General features: G+C 41.6%; 1 protein-coding gene across 1 annotated transcript in view; it reads right to left on the bottom strand.

The window, feature by feature from the left end:
- Positions 1 to 5,659: 5,659 nt before the first annotated feature.
- LOC117372093 (neural-cadherin-like) overlaps positions 5,660 to 14,986 on the bottom strand; it is a 182,285-nt gene continuing 172,958 nt past the window's right edge. The window contains exons 32-33 of the mRNA XM_033967830.2: positions 10,294 to 10,448; positions 5,660 to 6,295 (exon numbers count right to left, since the gene is read on the bottom strand). Coding sequence (XP_033823721.1) covers positions 5,750 to 6,295; positions 10,294 to 10,448 — 701 coding nt within the window. The 3' untranslated portion in view covers positions 5,660 to 5,749. The remainder of the gene's footprint in view (positions 6,296 to 10,293; positions 10,449 to 14,986) is intronic.

Here is a 14,986-nt window from a genome sequence, read left to right as displayed (position 1 = left end):
TTAAGTGAAAGTGCAGGGGGAGGAGCTCGGAGTAGAGCCGCCGCAGCTGAGGTGGCTCCTGGACGACTCTCCGGAGAGATGTCCTGGATGTGTCCCACCAGGAGGAGGCCCCAGGACACGCTGAAGGAGGGACTGAGAGGGAGAGGGACCTCAGAACACCTCGGGGTCCCACTGGAGGAGCTGGAGTGGGTCCCGTCCTGTCGTGGGTCCCGTCCCGTCCTGTCGTGCGTCCTGTCCTGTGTCTCTCTCTGTCCCCGAGTTGAGTGGGTTTGGTGCAACTTGAACTTGATCTGTAAATGGATGTGTATCAGTCCTGGACACAGCAGCCTGTACGTCCTGGTTTAGTCCTGATTCAGTCCTGGTTTAGTCCTGGTTTAGTCCTGGTTCAGTCCTGGTTTAGTCCTGGTTCAGTCCTGGTTCAGTCCTGGTTCAGTCCTGGTTCAGTCCTGGTTTATGGTTTAGTCCTGGTTCAGTCCTGGTTCAGTCCTGGTTTATGGTTTAGTCCTGGTTCAGTCCTGGTTCAGTCCTGGTTTATGGTTTAGTCCTGGTTCAGTCCTGGTTTAGTCCTGGTTTAGTGACGTCTGCTCAGGTTTTTCCATCATTTTCCCAAAGACTTTTTTTTTGAAGTGTGAAAAGTCCAGATCACACAGATAAAATGTTTAAAATGTTTAAAATGTAAGATTCTGTAAATGTAAAAACTTTATTTTTATTTTATAAAGTTTCACAGAGTTTAAATAAAATGAAATGTTTTCTGCTGCTCAGATCCACGACTTTCAAACTTTTAATATTCTTTTTTTTTTTTTTCTGGAAAGAGAAAATGAGGAAATTTAGAATAAAAAACAACACGATATAAAGAAGCCAATAAAGAAGTACTTTAAGTAAAAGTACAGATACACCAGCAAAAATACTCAAGTAAAAGTATCACATGAAAAATCTACTTCAGTAAAAGTATTAAATTACCTTTAGTTTAAAAATGTACTTAAAGGTTGAAACAAATACACAGGTTTTTCACAGATTCTGAGTCTTTAAAGCTTCAAATGTGGAGATTTTGATAAAGTTTTGAGCTGAATTTGGTTCAACAGAAACAATTTAATCTTTTTTTCTGTTTTTATTTGTTTATTTTTGTTTTTCTCAAATTTTGAACATGTTAAAAATAAACCTCAGACTTTTCTGCAGGTCTCACACAAAAAGAAAATACTTTTACTTTTCAGTCCTGTTAAAAATGCAGTAGAAAGTACAGATACTGCTTTTAAATGTCCTGAAGTAACAGTAAATAGTACACACTGTAAAAAGTAAACAGTACAAAAAAAGTACATTTTTAAAGTGATACTTTAATACTTTTACTGAAGTAGATTTTTTTCATCACACTTTTCTTGATTTTTCTAATGAAATCAGAGTCTCTGCTTTAAACATCTGTCCTCTGTGTTTCTGCTTCTGTTACATCTTTGACTTAAGTTTAAAATCAATAAAGATAAATAAAGATAAATAAAGATAAATAAAGATCACACTGCACAGACACAAAAACACCACAGACACTTCCAACAGATCTGATGTCATGTACTTCAAAATGTACTTCAAAATGTACTTCAAAATGTACTTCAAAACACTCCCTGGACTCATCAAATATCCCAGTCAGTGTCTTGGACTTTGTCTTGGCTCTGGTTCAAACACAGTGTTGTGGCGCCCTCTGCTGCTGTAAATGTGTATTACAGATTTAAAAAGGCTCTTATTTTATTTATTTATTTGCAAATTGTGTTTTTGTTTTGATCATAAGAGACGAGTGTAATGTTCACGTGGGCGTAAATATCTTTCTCTAAATATCTTTCTCTTCCTCACACACTCTCTCTTTCTTCCTCTTTCTCTCCCTCTCTCTTTCTTCCTCTCTCTTTCTTTCTTCCTCTCTCTCTCTTTCTTCCTCTCTCCCTCTCTTTCTTCCCCCCTCTCTCTTTCTCTTTCTTCCTCTCTCCCTCTCTTTCTTCCTCTCTCCCTCTTTCTTCCTCTCTCCCTCTCTCTCTCCCTCTCTTTCTTCCTCTTTCTCTCTCTTTCTTTCTTCCTCTCTTTCTCTCTCTCCCTCTCTCTTCATCCTCCCTCTCTCTTTCTCTCTCTCCTTCTCTTTCTCTCTCTCCCTCTCTCTCTCTCTTTCTCCCTCTCTCTCTTTCTCTCTCTTTCTCTATTTTGTTCAAACTGGACATGTTCTGTTGTTTAATGATCTAAAGTCACGTGTGTTACTCTGTCGTTCACTTTTTCCTCCTTTCCTTCAGTTTTGTTTCATATTTTGTCTCAGATTCTTCTTTTTCTTTTATCTTAAACCAAAGTCTTATAAAACAAAGAGAATCATGTCGAGAGTGAGAGTGAGAGAGAGAGAGAGAGAGAGAGAGGCACTGATTCTGCAGAGGTGGATTTAAAGCTCATTGTGTAAATTTTCTGCTGGAGTTTTATGAGACTCTCTGCTGTTTTATTAGTTGTTGTTTTTTTTTTTGTTTTTTTTACCAAAATCTTAAAATCAAACTTAGTCGAAATAAATGAAGCAAGAGACAAGATGAGGAATCATGTAGAGAAAAAAATAAAAATAAAATAATAATAATAATAATAATAATAATAATAATAAAAACAAACAAACTAAATAAATATTTAAAGGGCTCATGTCTCTGTTTTCTCATCTGCTCTAATGTCATTTCCTCGTCACAAACACCTGGAGAGAGAGAAAGAGAGAGGGAAGGAGAAAGAGACAGAGAAAGAAGGTGAGACAGAGAGAGAGAGACAGAGAGAAAAAGAGCGAAGGAGGTAGAAAGAGAGAGAGAGGGAAAGTGAGAGGGAGGGAGGAAGACAGAGAGAGACAGAGAGAGGGAAGAGAGAGGGAGGGGGAGAGAGAGGAAAGAGACAAATAGAGGGAGAGAAAGAGAGAGGGAGGGAGGAAGACAGAGAGAGACAGAGAAAGAGGGAGGGGGAGAGAGAGAGGAAAGAGACAAAGAGAGGGAGAGAAAGAGACAGAAATAAAGAGGTTGAGACAGAAAGTGGGGACAGACACAGAGAGAAAGAGCGAAGAAGGTAGAAAGAGAGATAGAGGAGAAAGAGAAGATTGGGAGAGAAAGAAAGAGACAGAGAGATTGAGAGACTGGAACAGCAACACACAAACCTGCTGATTTAGGCTGAGTTCTTCTCTCAAACTGACAGAAAACACTCCATTCTACCTTGTGATGTCATCATGTGGTGATACAGGAAGTGCTCCACTGTGTTTTTAAACTCCACACACCTTCATTTATAGAATCATTTGGATCATTTCAGCCTCTGGAATTGCCGCTTGTCTCGACTGAACTAAAGGTAAAAGGAGCTGTTTTTAACTTGAAAACTACCACTTGATGACATCACAAGGTGGAACAGAGTGTTTTCAGTAAAAAATCTGCAGGTTTGTGTGTTAAACATGTGAGAATGAAACAAAACACAACTCCAGGTCTGTTTTTGATGCACTAACATTAGAACACGACTCCATTTTGTGTCATATAAATGTAGATTTTAAGTTTATTTTTATTACTACATAATTCTTTATATGTTACTTTATATATTTGAAGTTTTCTGGATGTATATCAAATGTAAAAAGTAGTAAAAATAAATAAAAACAAAAAAAAAACATCCAGAGTTAAATGTAGTGACAGATAACGGTCAGTAGGTGGCACTGCGTCTTCACTCAAACACACACACACACACACACACACACACTCATAAAGATGTAACTATACGTTTAAATGTATTATTAACATTATTCTCATTAATGCAAAATGGATAATCATGTGTGCACTGCAGGGGGCGCTCACGTAGACCCTCCCCCGTCTCAGCGTGGGGCAGGACGAGGTAAAACCGGATCCAGACATCAGACGTCTCCCTCCAGCGGTTTAGCTCCGGTGTCACAGCCGTTTAACTGCAGTAATGTCAGCCAATTAAACAGGGTGTAGGGCCCGTGCTGGGGGCCCCGCAGACCCCCCGCTTCAGCCTCAACACTCCCAGAAGCTCAGGTCAGAAGGCCGCGGGCTCCGGACATGAATCATTAATCCTCAAATTGACTTTCTTCTGGTTTGGGCGAAGCGTCTTGTTTCCAGAGACGATCTTCGCCGCCTGATTGGAACAGATGCCGAGCCTAAGTGAAACATTTTGTCCTCTAAATCAACGCCAGGAGAGACGCTACGGAAGCAAATTGAAAGTACTTAGAAGCAATAAGTGCGTGTCTGTCAAAACATCGGCTGAACGTGGGAAAGAGCAAAGCGCCGTGACCAGCATTTCATCATAAAAGTTCATTTAAAACCTCCCAAGACCTGGACTGTTTCACGACGACGAGACAAATCAAAGGATTAAAACATGGCGTCCACGTTTGAGGACATTCGTTCTATGTTTTAAAACAAAATACATTTAAAAGTGTATAATAATTTTCAAAAACTAAGCATTAAGTGTCTGAAACAGCAGCATTTTAGCTGAGTGCAGGGCCGGCCCCAGCTTTCAGGGGGCCCTAAGCTGAGTTTGTCTCTGGGGCCCCCTCCTGGTTCAGCTGTTGGTGATTCACATTTGACACATTCTGACTTCGCTCTCGTCACTTTGACCAGTTGTTTTTTGTGTTTTTATGACCAACATCAGACTGAAAACATCCAGAACGACACAACTACAACAGAACACGAAAGGGGGGGTCAAGATTTTTAAAGTTCTAGACATTTTTTTTTTCATTCTGGTGGATTTTAATGTTTACTGTTGTGACAGTGTTTCTTACATTTACATTATGTCGGGTCCTTGCTCCGGTGTAAACACAGAGCTGCCCTCACCTCTGCCCGACTCAAAAACAAACGTAGCAGCAGCAGATATTTTAAACAAATGTAATAGTTTTAGAGGGATATTTAGTCTGCTGTAAACACACAAGCCCTGTGTCCAATAAAACTTAATATATTATATGATTTTCAATATAAATGTGTGGACTCTTGGGGGCCCCCTGTTGAATCTGGACCCCTAAGTATCTGCTCACTCTGCTGAACGGCTGCACCGGCCCTGGCTGAGTAAAAACAACAATGTGGCTCATTTGAAGAGCTGCTAACAGGAACAAAAAAGACATTTAAATCTATTTTTATCTAAATATAAAGTGTTAAAATCCTCTGTCATCACTAAATGTCCTCATATGTGACACCAGGACAAAAAAAAAAGAGTATTATGGCCTAGAAAACCTAAAATGTGTTGTCGACGTGTGTAAAAACGCCAGGTCCGAGGAGGCGACACCGGGTCTGGAACGGTTCATCTGAACACGATCGAGCTCCAAATATTATCAAAGATATTCATTTATTTAAAAGGAAATAGATAATACAAATGAAACAAAATCATCTTGTCACATAAACAATTTCATGAGTCATTAACAACCAAAGGGATGTGGCGGCGTCTCCACGGAAACTCATTTAGCTTCTTCTCCTTCTTCTTCTTCTTCTTCTTCTTCCTCCTCGCGCATCACTCACGAGTCTGATGACATGAAAACCTCTCTCCAAAAGTGCGCTCTGTGAAATAAAGACTGTACAGCGAACGATACGGGACGGTTCTCATTCGGTGGTAAACATTTGGATATCAAAGTGTAACTGTTCAAAAAGTCGATCGATACAGTTCATTTACAGACGGAACGCGGACCCAAGGAAACCTCCAGCTCCAGTCTGTTTGGGTTTTAATGATCTCCCTTTGGACCGGCACAGCGCCCCCTTGTGTCCGTCCTCAGCGGCGCGTTTACTCAGCCTCAGCCGCTCTTCTCACAGTTGACTTGGCCCCTGCTCTCCTTGGCCCTGTCGGCGTCGCCCCCTCCTCTCAAATCGCTCACCACGGCTTTGAGCGTTTTAAACCTGTCCATCCTCGCGCTCTGCTGCTTCACCTCCGACCCCTGAGACGCACTTAAGGAGCTGAGGGAGCGCACGGCGGCCAGACCCCGCTCTTTGGCTTTGGGACGGCGCGGCGTGGTCATGGTCCCCAGCTCCCCCGGGTGATCCGTGTCCCTGATGACCTCGCACAGGTAGCGGGCCAAATCCTGACTGGAGAAGGACAGAGTTTTTTGGGAACGCCGGAAAGTCAGAGGCGAGGGTAAGGTCTCTGTCTCCGAGGGCGGGATGGCGAGGCGCAAGGCAATGGCGGCGTTTCCGGTCCCGTTGGGTAAGGTCTTCTTGTTGTTGTTGTCCTGGGACTGTTTGGAGTTGGGGTAGGAGATGATGCTTTGCGGGTAGCTGTAGCGGAGAGACTGCGCCGGGCTGGCCTGGAGGGAACGCTGCAGCTCGACCATGTTGAAGGCGTTCTGAGGAAACAGCGGCAAATTAAACACAGACACACAGCATTTATGTCACTCCTCCTCATTAAAAATTATAATTCAATCGCAGGAAACACGTGGAAACTGCCTCTGCATCAACATTAAACTGAACCTGCTTCGAGTTTAGCTCCACGTCAGGGCCGGTCCCAGCGTTCAGGGGGCCCCTAAGCTTAATGTGTCTCTGGGGGCCCCTCCTGGCTCAGCTGTTGGTGATGACTCTGCTCTGACCAACTGTATTTGTGTTTATCAGACTGAAAACATCCAGAATGTCACAAAAACACAAACTTATAAAAGCAGCAGGGCCGGTTCAGGGTTTAATCAGACTGAGCAGCTGCTTAGGGGCCCGAGGTCACCAGGGGGCCCCCAAGAGCCCATACATTTATTTAGAAAATCATATAATATATCAGGTTTTATTGGACACAGGGCTTGTGTGTTTACAGCAGACTAAATATCTAAAATGATTATATTTGTTTTATATCTATAGTCGTAAATCTCTGCTGCTGTGTTTGTTTTTGAGTCGTGCAGAGGTGAGGGCAGCTCTGTGTTTACACCGGAGCAAGGACCTGACAATGTAAATGTAAGAACACACAACTGAACACACAACTGGACACACAACTGGAAAACATTAAAATCCACCAGAAACGAAGAATAAATGTCTAGAATTCAAAAACTATATGTTTGTGTTGTTCTTATGTGTTTGTGTTGTTCTTATATGTTTGTGTTCTGTTCTTATGTTTGTGTTGTTCTTATGTTTGTGTCGTTCTTATATGTTTGTGTTGTTCATATGTTTGTGTTGCTCTTATATGTTTGTGTTGTTCTTATATGTTTGTGTTGTTCTTATATGTTTGTGTTGTTCTTATGTGTTTGTGTCGTTCGTATATGTTTGTGTTGTTGTTATGTTTGTGTCGTTCTTATTTGTTTGTGTTGTTGTTGTGTTGTTGTAGTTGTGTTATTCTGGATGTTTTCAGTCTGATGTTGTTCAGATAAAAACAAAAACAAGTGGTCAAAGTGATGACAGTCAGAATGTGTCAAATGTGAATCACCAACAGCTGAGCCAGGAGGGGGCCCCAGAGATACATTCAGTCTAGGGCCCCTGAGAGGAGGGGGCCCCAGAGACACACCCAGCCCAGGGCCCCTGAGAGGAGGGGGGCCCAGAGACACATTCAGTCTAGGGCCCCTGAGAGGAGGGGGCCCCAGAGACACGCTCAGCTTAGGGCCCCCTGTACGCTGGGACCGGCCCTGAAGGGAGGTCAAGATTTTTAAATTCTACCCGTTTTTTCTTGGTGGATTTTATTGTGTTCCAGTTTAACATTCTGTGGGGTCCTTGTGTAAACACTGAGCTGCCCTCACCTCTGCCCGACTCAAAAACAAACACAGACTTCGTGGTTTATGTGAATTATTGTGAGTGTTTTTCGTTGTATTGTCCATTTTATGATGAATTTAGAAACGCGACATGATCTGGAGTAACGACGACGACAAGATGAAAAGGTTGTTTCGTGCTAATATTTATAAATTAGCTTCATTTCTGAGAAAAACCTGGAAGAAACAGCAGCAGTTGGTGTTTGTAACTGGTTTGTTGTATTTTATTTTATTTTATTTTGTCAGTGGCATCTTATAAGACAATTGAAGAGCTCAGCATTTTTTGTTTGCAAGACACAAAAATAAAACAGATTCATTCATTTATTCCGTCGGCAGCAGTAGATATTTTGCGGCTATAGAAATAAAACAAATGTGATTTTTTTTTAGGGATATTTAATCTGCTGTAAACACAAAAGCCCCATGTCCAATAAAACTCAATATATTCTATTATTTTCTTGGGGGGCCCTCTGGTGTCCTCAGGCCCCTAAGCACCCGCTCAGTCTGCCTATAGTCTGAACCGGCCCTGCTCCATGTTCGCAGAAACATATTGGCAACAACACAACTATTGATTATTCCGGTAATTAATTATCTGATTGCAAAGGTGGGAAAATGCTATTACCAGCACAATTACAACAGCGGCATTAGCAGCTTCTGGAGTCAACTTGTTAAATTTCAACTAATTAACAAACGCCGTGATGTCTCCTGAGGCGGTTTACGGCGCAGGTGCTCACCAGTTTGAACCCGAATATTCACAGTTCACTTTTGTAACGGATTTTTCACTAGTAAAAGCCAAAATAAAACACTTAAAATATACGTTACAGTGTGATAAGTGGATTTCACATGGACGCACTTTAAACTGTGCAGCTGAATTAATGAGCGCGCCGAGTGAACTATAAATAGTGTTCCCTCGAGTGGGAGTGGAGTTGGGCAGAAAAAGCTTTTAAAATATGCTGCCCCATCAAACTGGAATAATGCATCACCTGAAACTGTCAGAGCGCGTTTCTATGGGGGAATTTAAGCACATTTAAAGGGATCAGGAAAAGAGTCGGCAAACTTTGAACTCCGCGGCGCTTCCCTGATCTCTTCACCGACTTACTTGCATTTAGGGGTATTTTCCGTTCCCTTTTTAGCGGATCGGGGGAAGATGAGCAGTTTTTTTGGTGGTTCCTGTGCCTTTTGGAGCCATTTCGGAATATTAATTTACTCCGAGCGAGACGTGAGCTCGGACGATGGGAACGATGTCACGTGACGTCCTGGTGTTTCTTCTGGGATCAGTGGAATTCTGGACTTTGGCACGTTTTTAATCTGCCACGGAGACATAGCTCTGCCTGGAATGTTCCGCAGTGTGACATTAACTTACCTTTCTCCGTGGAGACCAGCAAGTGATGCCACCAGGCCAAATTACATGTCAGATCTGTGGAGCAGTGACCTCACTCTCAGAATGTTTTTGAGCGATAAAAACAGCCGTAATTAATAAAGACAAGAAAGACACATTCAATGCCAAACTGTGGAACATTCCAGGTGAACCAGTAAAATCTCCATGGATACAATTCACCAGAGTTACACAGTACAGCTTTAACTTTCTCTTCTCTTAAAGTCGCACTATGTAACTTTTCAGGAGAAGGATCCACAACCTGCTTTTCAAATGGGGATGTCACACCTATAGCTTTGCCTGGAATGTTCCGCAGTATGACATTAACTTACCCTTCTCCATGGAGACAAGCACATGTTGCCACCAGGTCAAATCACATGTCAGATCTGTGGAGCGGTGACCCCACTCTCAGAACGTTTTTTGAGGTATTTTGAGCCATAAAAACACAGAATTAAGAAAGGCAAGACAGACACATTTAATGCCAAACTGAGGAACATTCCAGGCAAATCAATACAATCTCCACGGATACAATTCACAAGAGGCTCCAACAGAAAGGTTACACAGTACAGCTTTAAATTTCTCTCCTCTTAAAGTCGCACTATGTAACTTTTCAGGTGAAGGATCCACATCCTGCTTTTCTAATGTAGGTGTCATAGCTTTACCCGGAATGTTCCGCAGTATGACATTAACTTACCTTTCTCCATGGAGACAAGCGCGTGATGCCTCTAGGCCGAATCACATGTCAGATCTGTGGAGCGGTGACCTCACTCACAGAACGTTTTTGAGCGATAAAAAAACAGCTTTGACCTTCTGTTCTCTTAAAGTTGCACTATGTAACTTTTCTGGCGAAGGATCCATGGAGACGTTATGGCTTTACCTGGAATGTTCCACAGTATGACATTATTAAACCTCTCGATCTTGCTTTTTTAAATTTTATTTAGTGAAAAAACACCTCTGAATTCTGCACATTCACTGTTACTGTGAGCGGGTCTCCTCTCCATAGATCTGATCTGTAACGTGACCTGTGTCTGTGAAGATGATCTGATTCAACGTCATATTTCAGGCAACCAAAAGACGTTTCCATGGTGATGAGCAGCGCAATCTCTCCACTAAAACAAAAATCCCGCAGTGTGTCTTTTCCAGTCAAGTACTTGTGCACATGGCTGTATTTTGTATTTTTTAAGCGAAACTTCACGCTCCCGTTTCGGCGTCGAGTTTTATTTCCGTGACGGCGTGATTATGATTTCATATTTACCTGATCCTGCTCGCCTCCGCCCTCTTCGTCATAGTTAAGCACATTCTCCCGGATGTCCTCCCACTCGCCGTGATGCGCCGACACATGGTACACGCCCTCTTTCAGCCCCTTGTGTCTCCTCCAGCAGGAGTACAGGAACAGGCCCAGCATCAACACTGGGGGGCGCCACAGAGCAGGTTAACAAGCACAGCAGGAGCACTGGCACGTCATTAAAACCACAGTGTGTGCACAGAAAACATATCTTTGGGGTGTCAGTGATATTTACAACGTGAGCGGAAAATGTTGATTAAAAAAAAAAAAAAAAAAAATGGAGATGGAAAATGGGTCGAGTTGTGCCCAGGTAATAAAGCAGACATGTTTAACGGAGACGACGTAGGTTTTTTTTAAGGGTATTTAGTATAAAATTATAACAAAAGTAGATCAGAGTTTCATATTTGTTCATCGTAGACATGAATATTAATCTAAAACTGCTTCATAATAATAAAAAAACGTGGAATTTGACTGGTCCAAACTGCAGCGCGGAGATGTTTTTGTTGAAAAAAAGCTGCGTGACATTTTGAACCCGACCTGGAGTCTGGATTTTTTTTGCGAAACCACGAGTAAATACAGAGATGTGTGCGGAGATACGGGGCAGAAAGGTGAAAACTGACATTTTGTGAGTCTCGGGAGCAGGACGGTACAGTTTTGGACAAAGACGGAGCAATCGAAATCGAAATACAACTTTTTTCCCGCCTTTCGAATCACGTAGGACTTCGATTCTACTGTATCTGAGCGAAAACGGGTCAGTGGCGCCCCTGATTCGCCCTGTAAGCTGTATTCGCTCGCCTCGCCGGTACAGTAAAGACGTATTAATGAAACGTTCCAGAAAAGGAGGCAGCACCTTGCACCTCTCGCCTTTGAAGTGGCTGTTTCCTGTCTTATCGAATGCCGCAGTTCCTTGGAAACCCATTAGGCGAAAGTGTACTCCTCCCAGTTAAACGCCAAAAAAGCCCGACACGGAGAGAAGAGGGGAATGCTGCAGGAGGCGAGCAGGAAAAGGTCCTAAAGCACACGCATCAATCAAACGCATTGTGTGCTGAATTATACAACACGCCGCACTGACCTTTAAAGTCCATTAATCTCAACCAATATTTTCCTCCCATCTGGCAACCCCTCTCCCTCCTCCGCCGCCGCACTATCTGTTTTTACTAGTTCTCACTTCACTCGCGCCGCTTTTTATCTGCCTAATTTTGTTTTCGTGTGTTTCTCAGCACCGAAACGCCTCCTTTGTCCGAACGCCGCTCTCCGTTTCTTTCTTTCAAGCCTTATTATTTTTCCGTTGTTCCGATTTCCCGCCGTCTGGCTCCCGTTTTCCTCCTCCTCCTCGTCGTCGTCGTCTTCAGCATCAGCTCTATTTCAGCTGGAATACAAAGTAGCGCTAATGGCGGTTTAATTGGACGTCTTGAGGGGAAGGTGGGGTTCCCTCATAAGTCGGCGTTTGTAAAGTAATTGCTTTGAAAGGAAACGTGTCAACTGCTCTTTTGGGTCACGCTAACAGGCTGACGCGGCTCGTAAACAGAGAGGGAACGGCGACGCCCTCAGAGGAAGTGTTCGCGGGGAGAAGTTGTGTCTCAATTAAAAATTACACGCCGCACTCTGAGTCAAAGAGTTTCAACTTCCTGTTTATCCATCGGGGTCAGAGTGATGGAAAATGAGGCGTGTTACTGTGGAAATTAACGATTTAAAGCCGAAGTGTCGCGCTTTTGTCTGTTATAGTTATGATCTACGACACTTGTGGATCTTCATGTTGTAATTTGCACTTTTTAAATCGTAATACAGTTGTTTGTCACTGTATCGCGGTTCCTGATTGGCTGTTGGACTGTAGACCATTATGTCGTGCGTCCTGATTGGCTGTTGGACTGTAGACCATTGTGTCGTGCGTCCTGATTGGCTGTTGGACTGTAGACCATTGTCCATCAGTCTCCTCCGTGCCGTGTCTCCTGTCCAGTACAGAATGTGTTCAGACAAATTTACATAAACGTTGGATCTCAGTGTGACTCTGAAGTGCTGTACGTTTGCGATTTGTTTTCTCCCCGACAAAACCCACAATGTCGATGAAACGTTCTGCACCGACAAAGACGCCGACGAAGGTTTGAACTTTGAGAGAGTTTAAACGAGAGAGAAATGTGAGAAAATGTTAATGCCTGTGTGAGAAAAGTGTATAAAGTGTGTGGTGAGGGGTTTTACAGACAAAAACAGAGAGAATAATGTAAAAAATAAAGCTGATACTTCACGGATTTCGACGATTGCGGGTTATTTTTAGAACGTGACCCCCGCGATAAACGAGGGACCAGTGTATTCATCTAAAACGACTTAATAAAATAAATAAGTCTTCTTCTTCTTCTTCTTCTGTGACTTTTAACGAGGGCTTACATTCAGGAATGAACAGCTGCACATCACGCTAGCGAGTAGTCGATACCAAAACGCCGAATCCAACGCGTTTCATTGATTAAGAAAATAAAACTGAAGAGCAAAGCGAGTACAGAGCAGCGGTAATACGGCGTCTTCAAAATAAAACGTGCACGAATCAGTCTAAAAACAACTTCGAGAGGATAAATGAGATGTTAAAACACGGATAAACGCTCTGAAAATCTATTTTTTTAACCAAAGTGACAAAATATTATATCTTCTGAATAGTGAACGTCCTCCAAACGTCAGAGGTCGTATAACGTGAGGCTCAAAGACATGAATAAGTCACATTTTGACGACATTTTATCAATTAAAAGCTAAAATGTTTTGTTCCCTGAATCGTTAATTTGTATGGAAACAGTTCTAAAGTTTATCAAATTGAAATCCGCGGTTAAGCTGCGTTCAGGACATTCTCGAGTTCGATGTCATTGTTTCAGGCGGAGGGCACGGGGATATTTAACCTGTCGCTGTTTTTGAAAGATATTTGACACGTACAAAAATGTTGAATCTTGTCGTTTTTTGTTGGAGATTGGGTTCAAAAACGTTTCATATTGTGGCCTTGAAACTAAAAACTCTAAAGTAAATCTAAGTAAATCCTGCTGTAGAATCCAAAGAAGTGGATGCAGAGAGTGTGACGTCACCAAAAACAAAGCTCATCGAGGCTAGAGGTTACAGCGGCAAATTTGGAGTCGAAGTCCATATTTGGAATTCCGATCGTGAGTATCATAGCAACCAAAGAGCCAATCCAGAGCGAGGATGTTGAAGGTAACGCCCCTTCTCGCTCGCACCACTGGTTTATCAGGGAGCGGCCGCTTAGCAACGCTGTCAAGAAAGACGCTAATAGAAAGAAGGACCTGATTTGTCTGTTATTAATGTTCATATCTTGATTTACAGACACAAAAGTGAAATAAAAACCCCAGGATCATGTAGAGGGTTAATACGAACATTTAAGACCATTTTAAGAGATTTTATTTAGTATTTGACAAAAAAAATGCCTAAAAATTCAAATTTCGCCTGATTTTTCTGAGTTAAAACTTGAATAAATCAGACTTAGAATTAGATATATATAAAAATAAAAAAAATCATGTGCATGTTTCTATCTGTTGTCAAGGCCTGTTATGTTTTGTATCATACTAGAAAACTAAAAACTCACCTTTTTACCTTGGCCTACAGATAAACACCGGCTATTGTTTTATTGCTTTTACACTAATTGTCTTCTGTTTTTAATGTCTTTTTTGCACTGTAGCACTTTGAGATTTGTTGTTCAAATGTAAAGTGCGTTATAAATAAAATGTATTATTATTATTATTATTATACTTTTTTTTTTTTTTTTTTTTTATTAATAAAGAAATAATAATTAAAAAAAAGACCAAAATGACGAGTCTGACAGATTATCTGGGATTAAATCAGGTTTTAAAGGCTCGATAAAAAAAAACCAAAAAAAAAAAAACCTTTATCGCCACTGTAAATATCCTAAATTCTGTTTCAACTATTTAATTCTGTATTCACATCTAAGAAATGTATTCAAAGTTATTAATAACGCAGCTCCACGTACATTGAAAACATTTATTAAACTTTGTCCCGAACAAACTCCCCGATCCAAAACTGCACAGGTCCAAAAACGATCAAACCATCAGAGAATCAGCTCCAGACTCTGAAACCGTCTGGAGATTTGAATCATTTCAGATAATGGTTTATGGTTCTTAGATTTCTTGGGCTTAAATACAAAATTAAATGGTTGAAACTGAACATTTTATATTTATTCAGGATATTACAGCGTTTTTTTTTTTAATCGAGTACCTTTCTCTTTCACCGTAAAAACCTGCACATAATTTCTTTTTTTATGTGTTTGGACTGAAGGAAACAGACTGAACTGGACCTGGAACATTTTATTGTATTTTCCTGCTTATGTAAACGATAAACTGTTTGTCTTTTAACGTAATTGTAATGAAATGTGTGTTTTAATGTGTGTTCACCTGCACGTGGAAAGCAGCAGCAGCTAAATCTGGAACAAATCACGTTTTCTTTTGTGAGATTAATGAATTTGCACATGGTCCCTGTCAGATAAAGAATAAATAAATAAAGAAAGACGGCAGCAGTTATAGAGAGAGACACGTTTTGGTTTTTTTTATGTAAAGTGAATTGGAGCCAGAAGTGCGCTCATGATCACTTCCTGTTTGTAACGCGGCGGCTAGCAGGTTAGCTACGCACCTGCTAAATTTGAAAAGAAAATCAATTTTGTCCA

The sequence above is a fragment of the Periophthalmus magnuspinnatus genome, chromosome 6 (assembly GCF_009829125.3).
Source record: "Periophthalmus magnuspinnatus isolate fPerMag1 chromosome 6, fPerMag1.2.pri, whole genome shotgun sequence".
Lineage (NCBI taxonomy): Eukaryota > Metazoa > Chordata > Actinopteri > Gobiiformes > Gobiidae > Periophthalmus > Periophthalmus magnuspinnatus.
The sequence above is the reverse complement of the archived record's forward strand: the minus strand, read 5'-3'. Positions and strand labels throughout refer to the sequence as shown.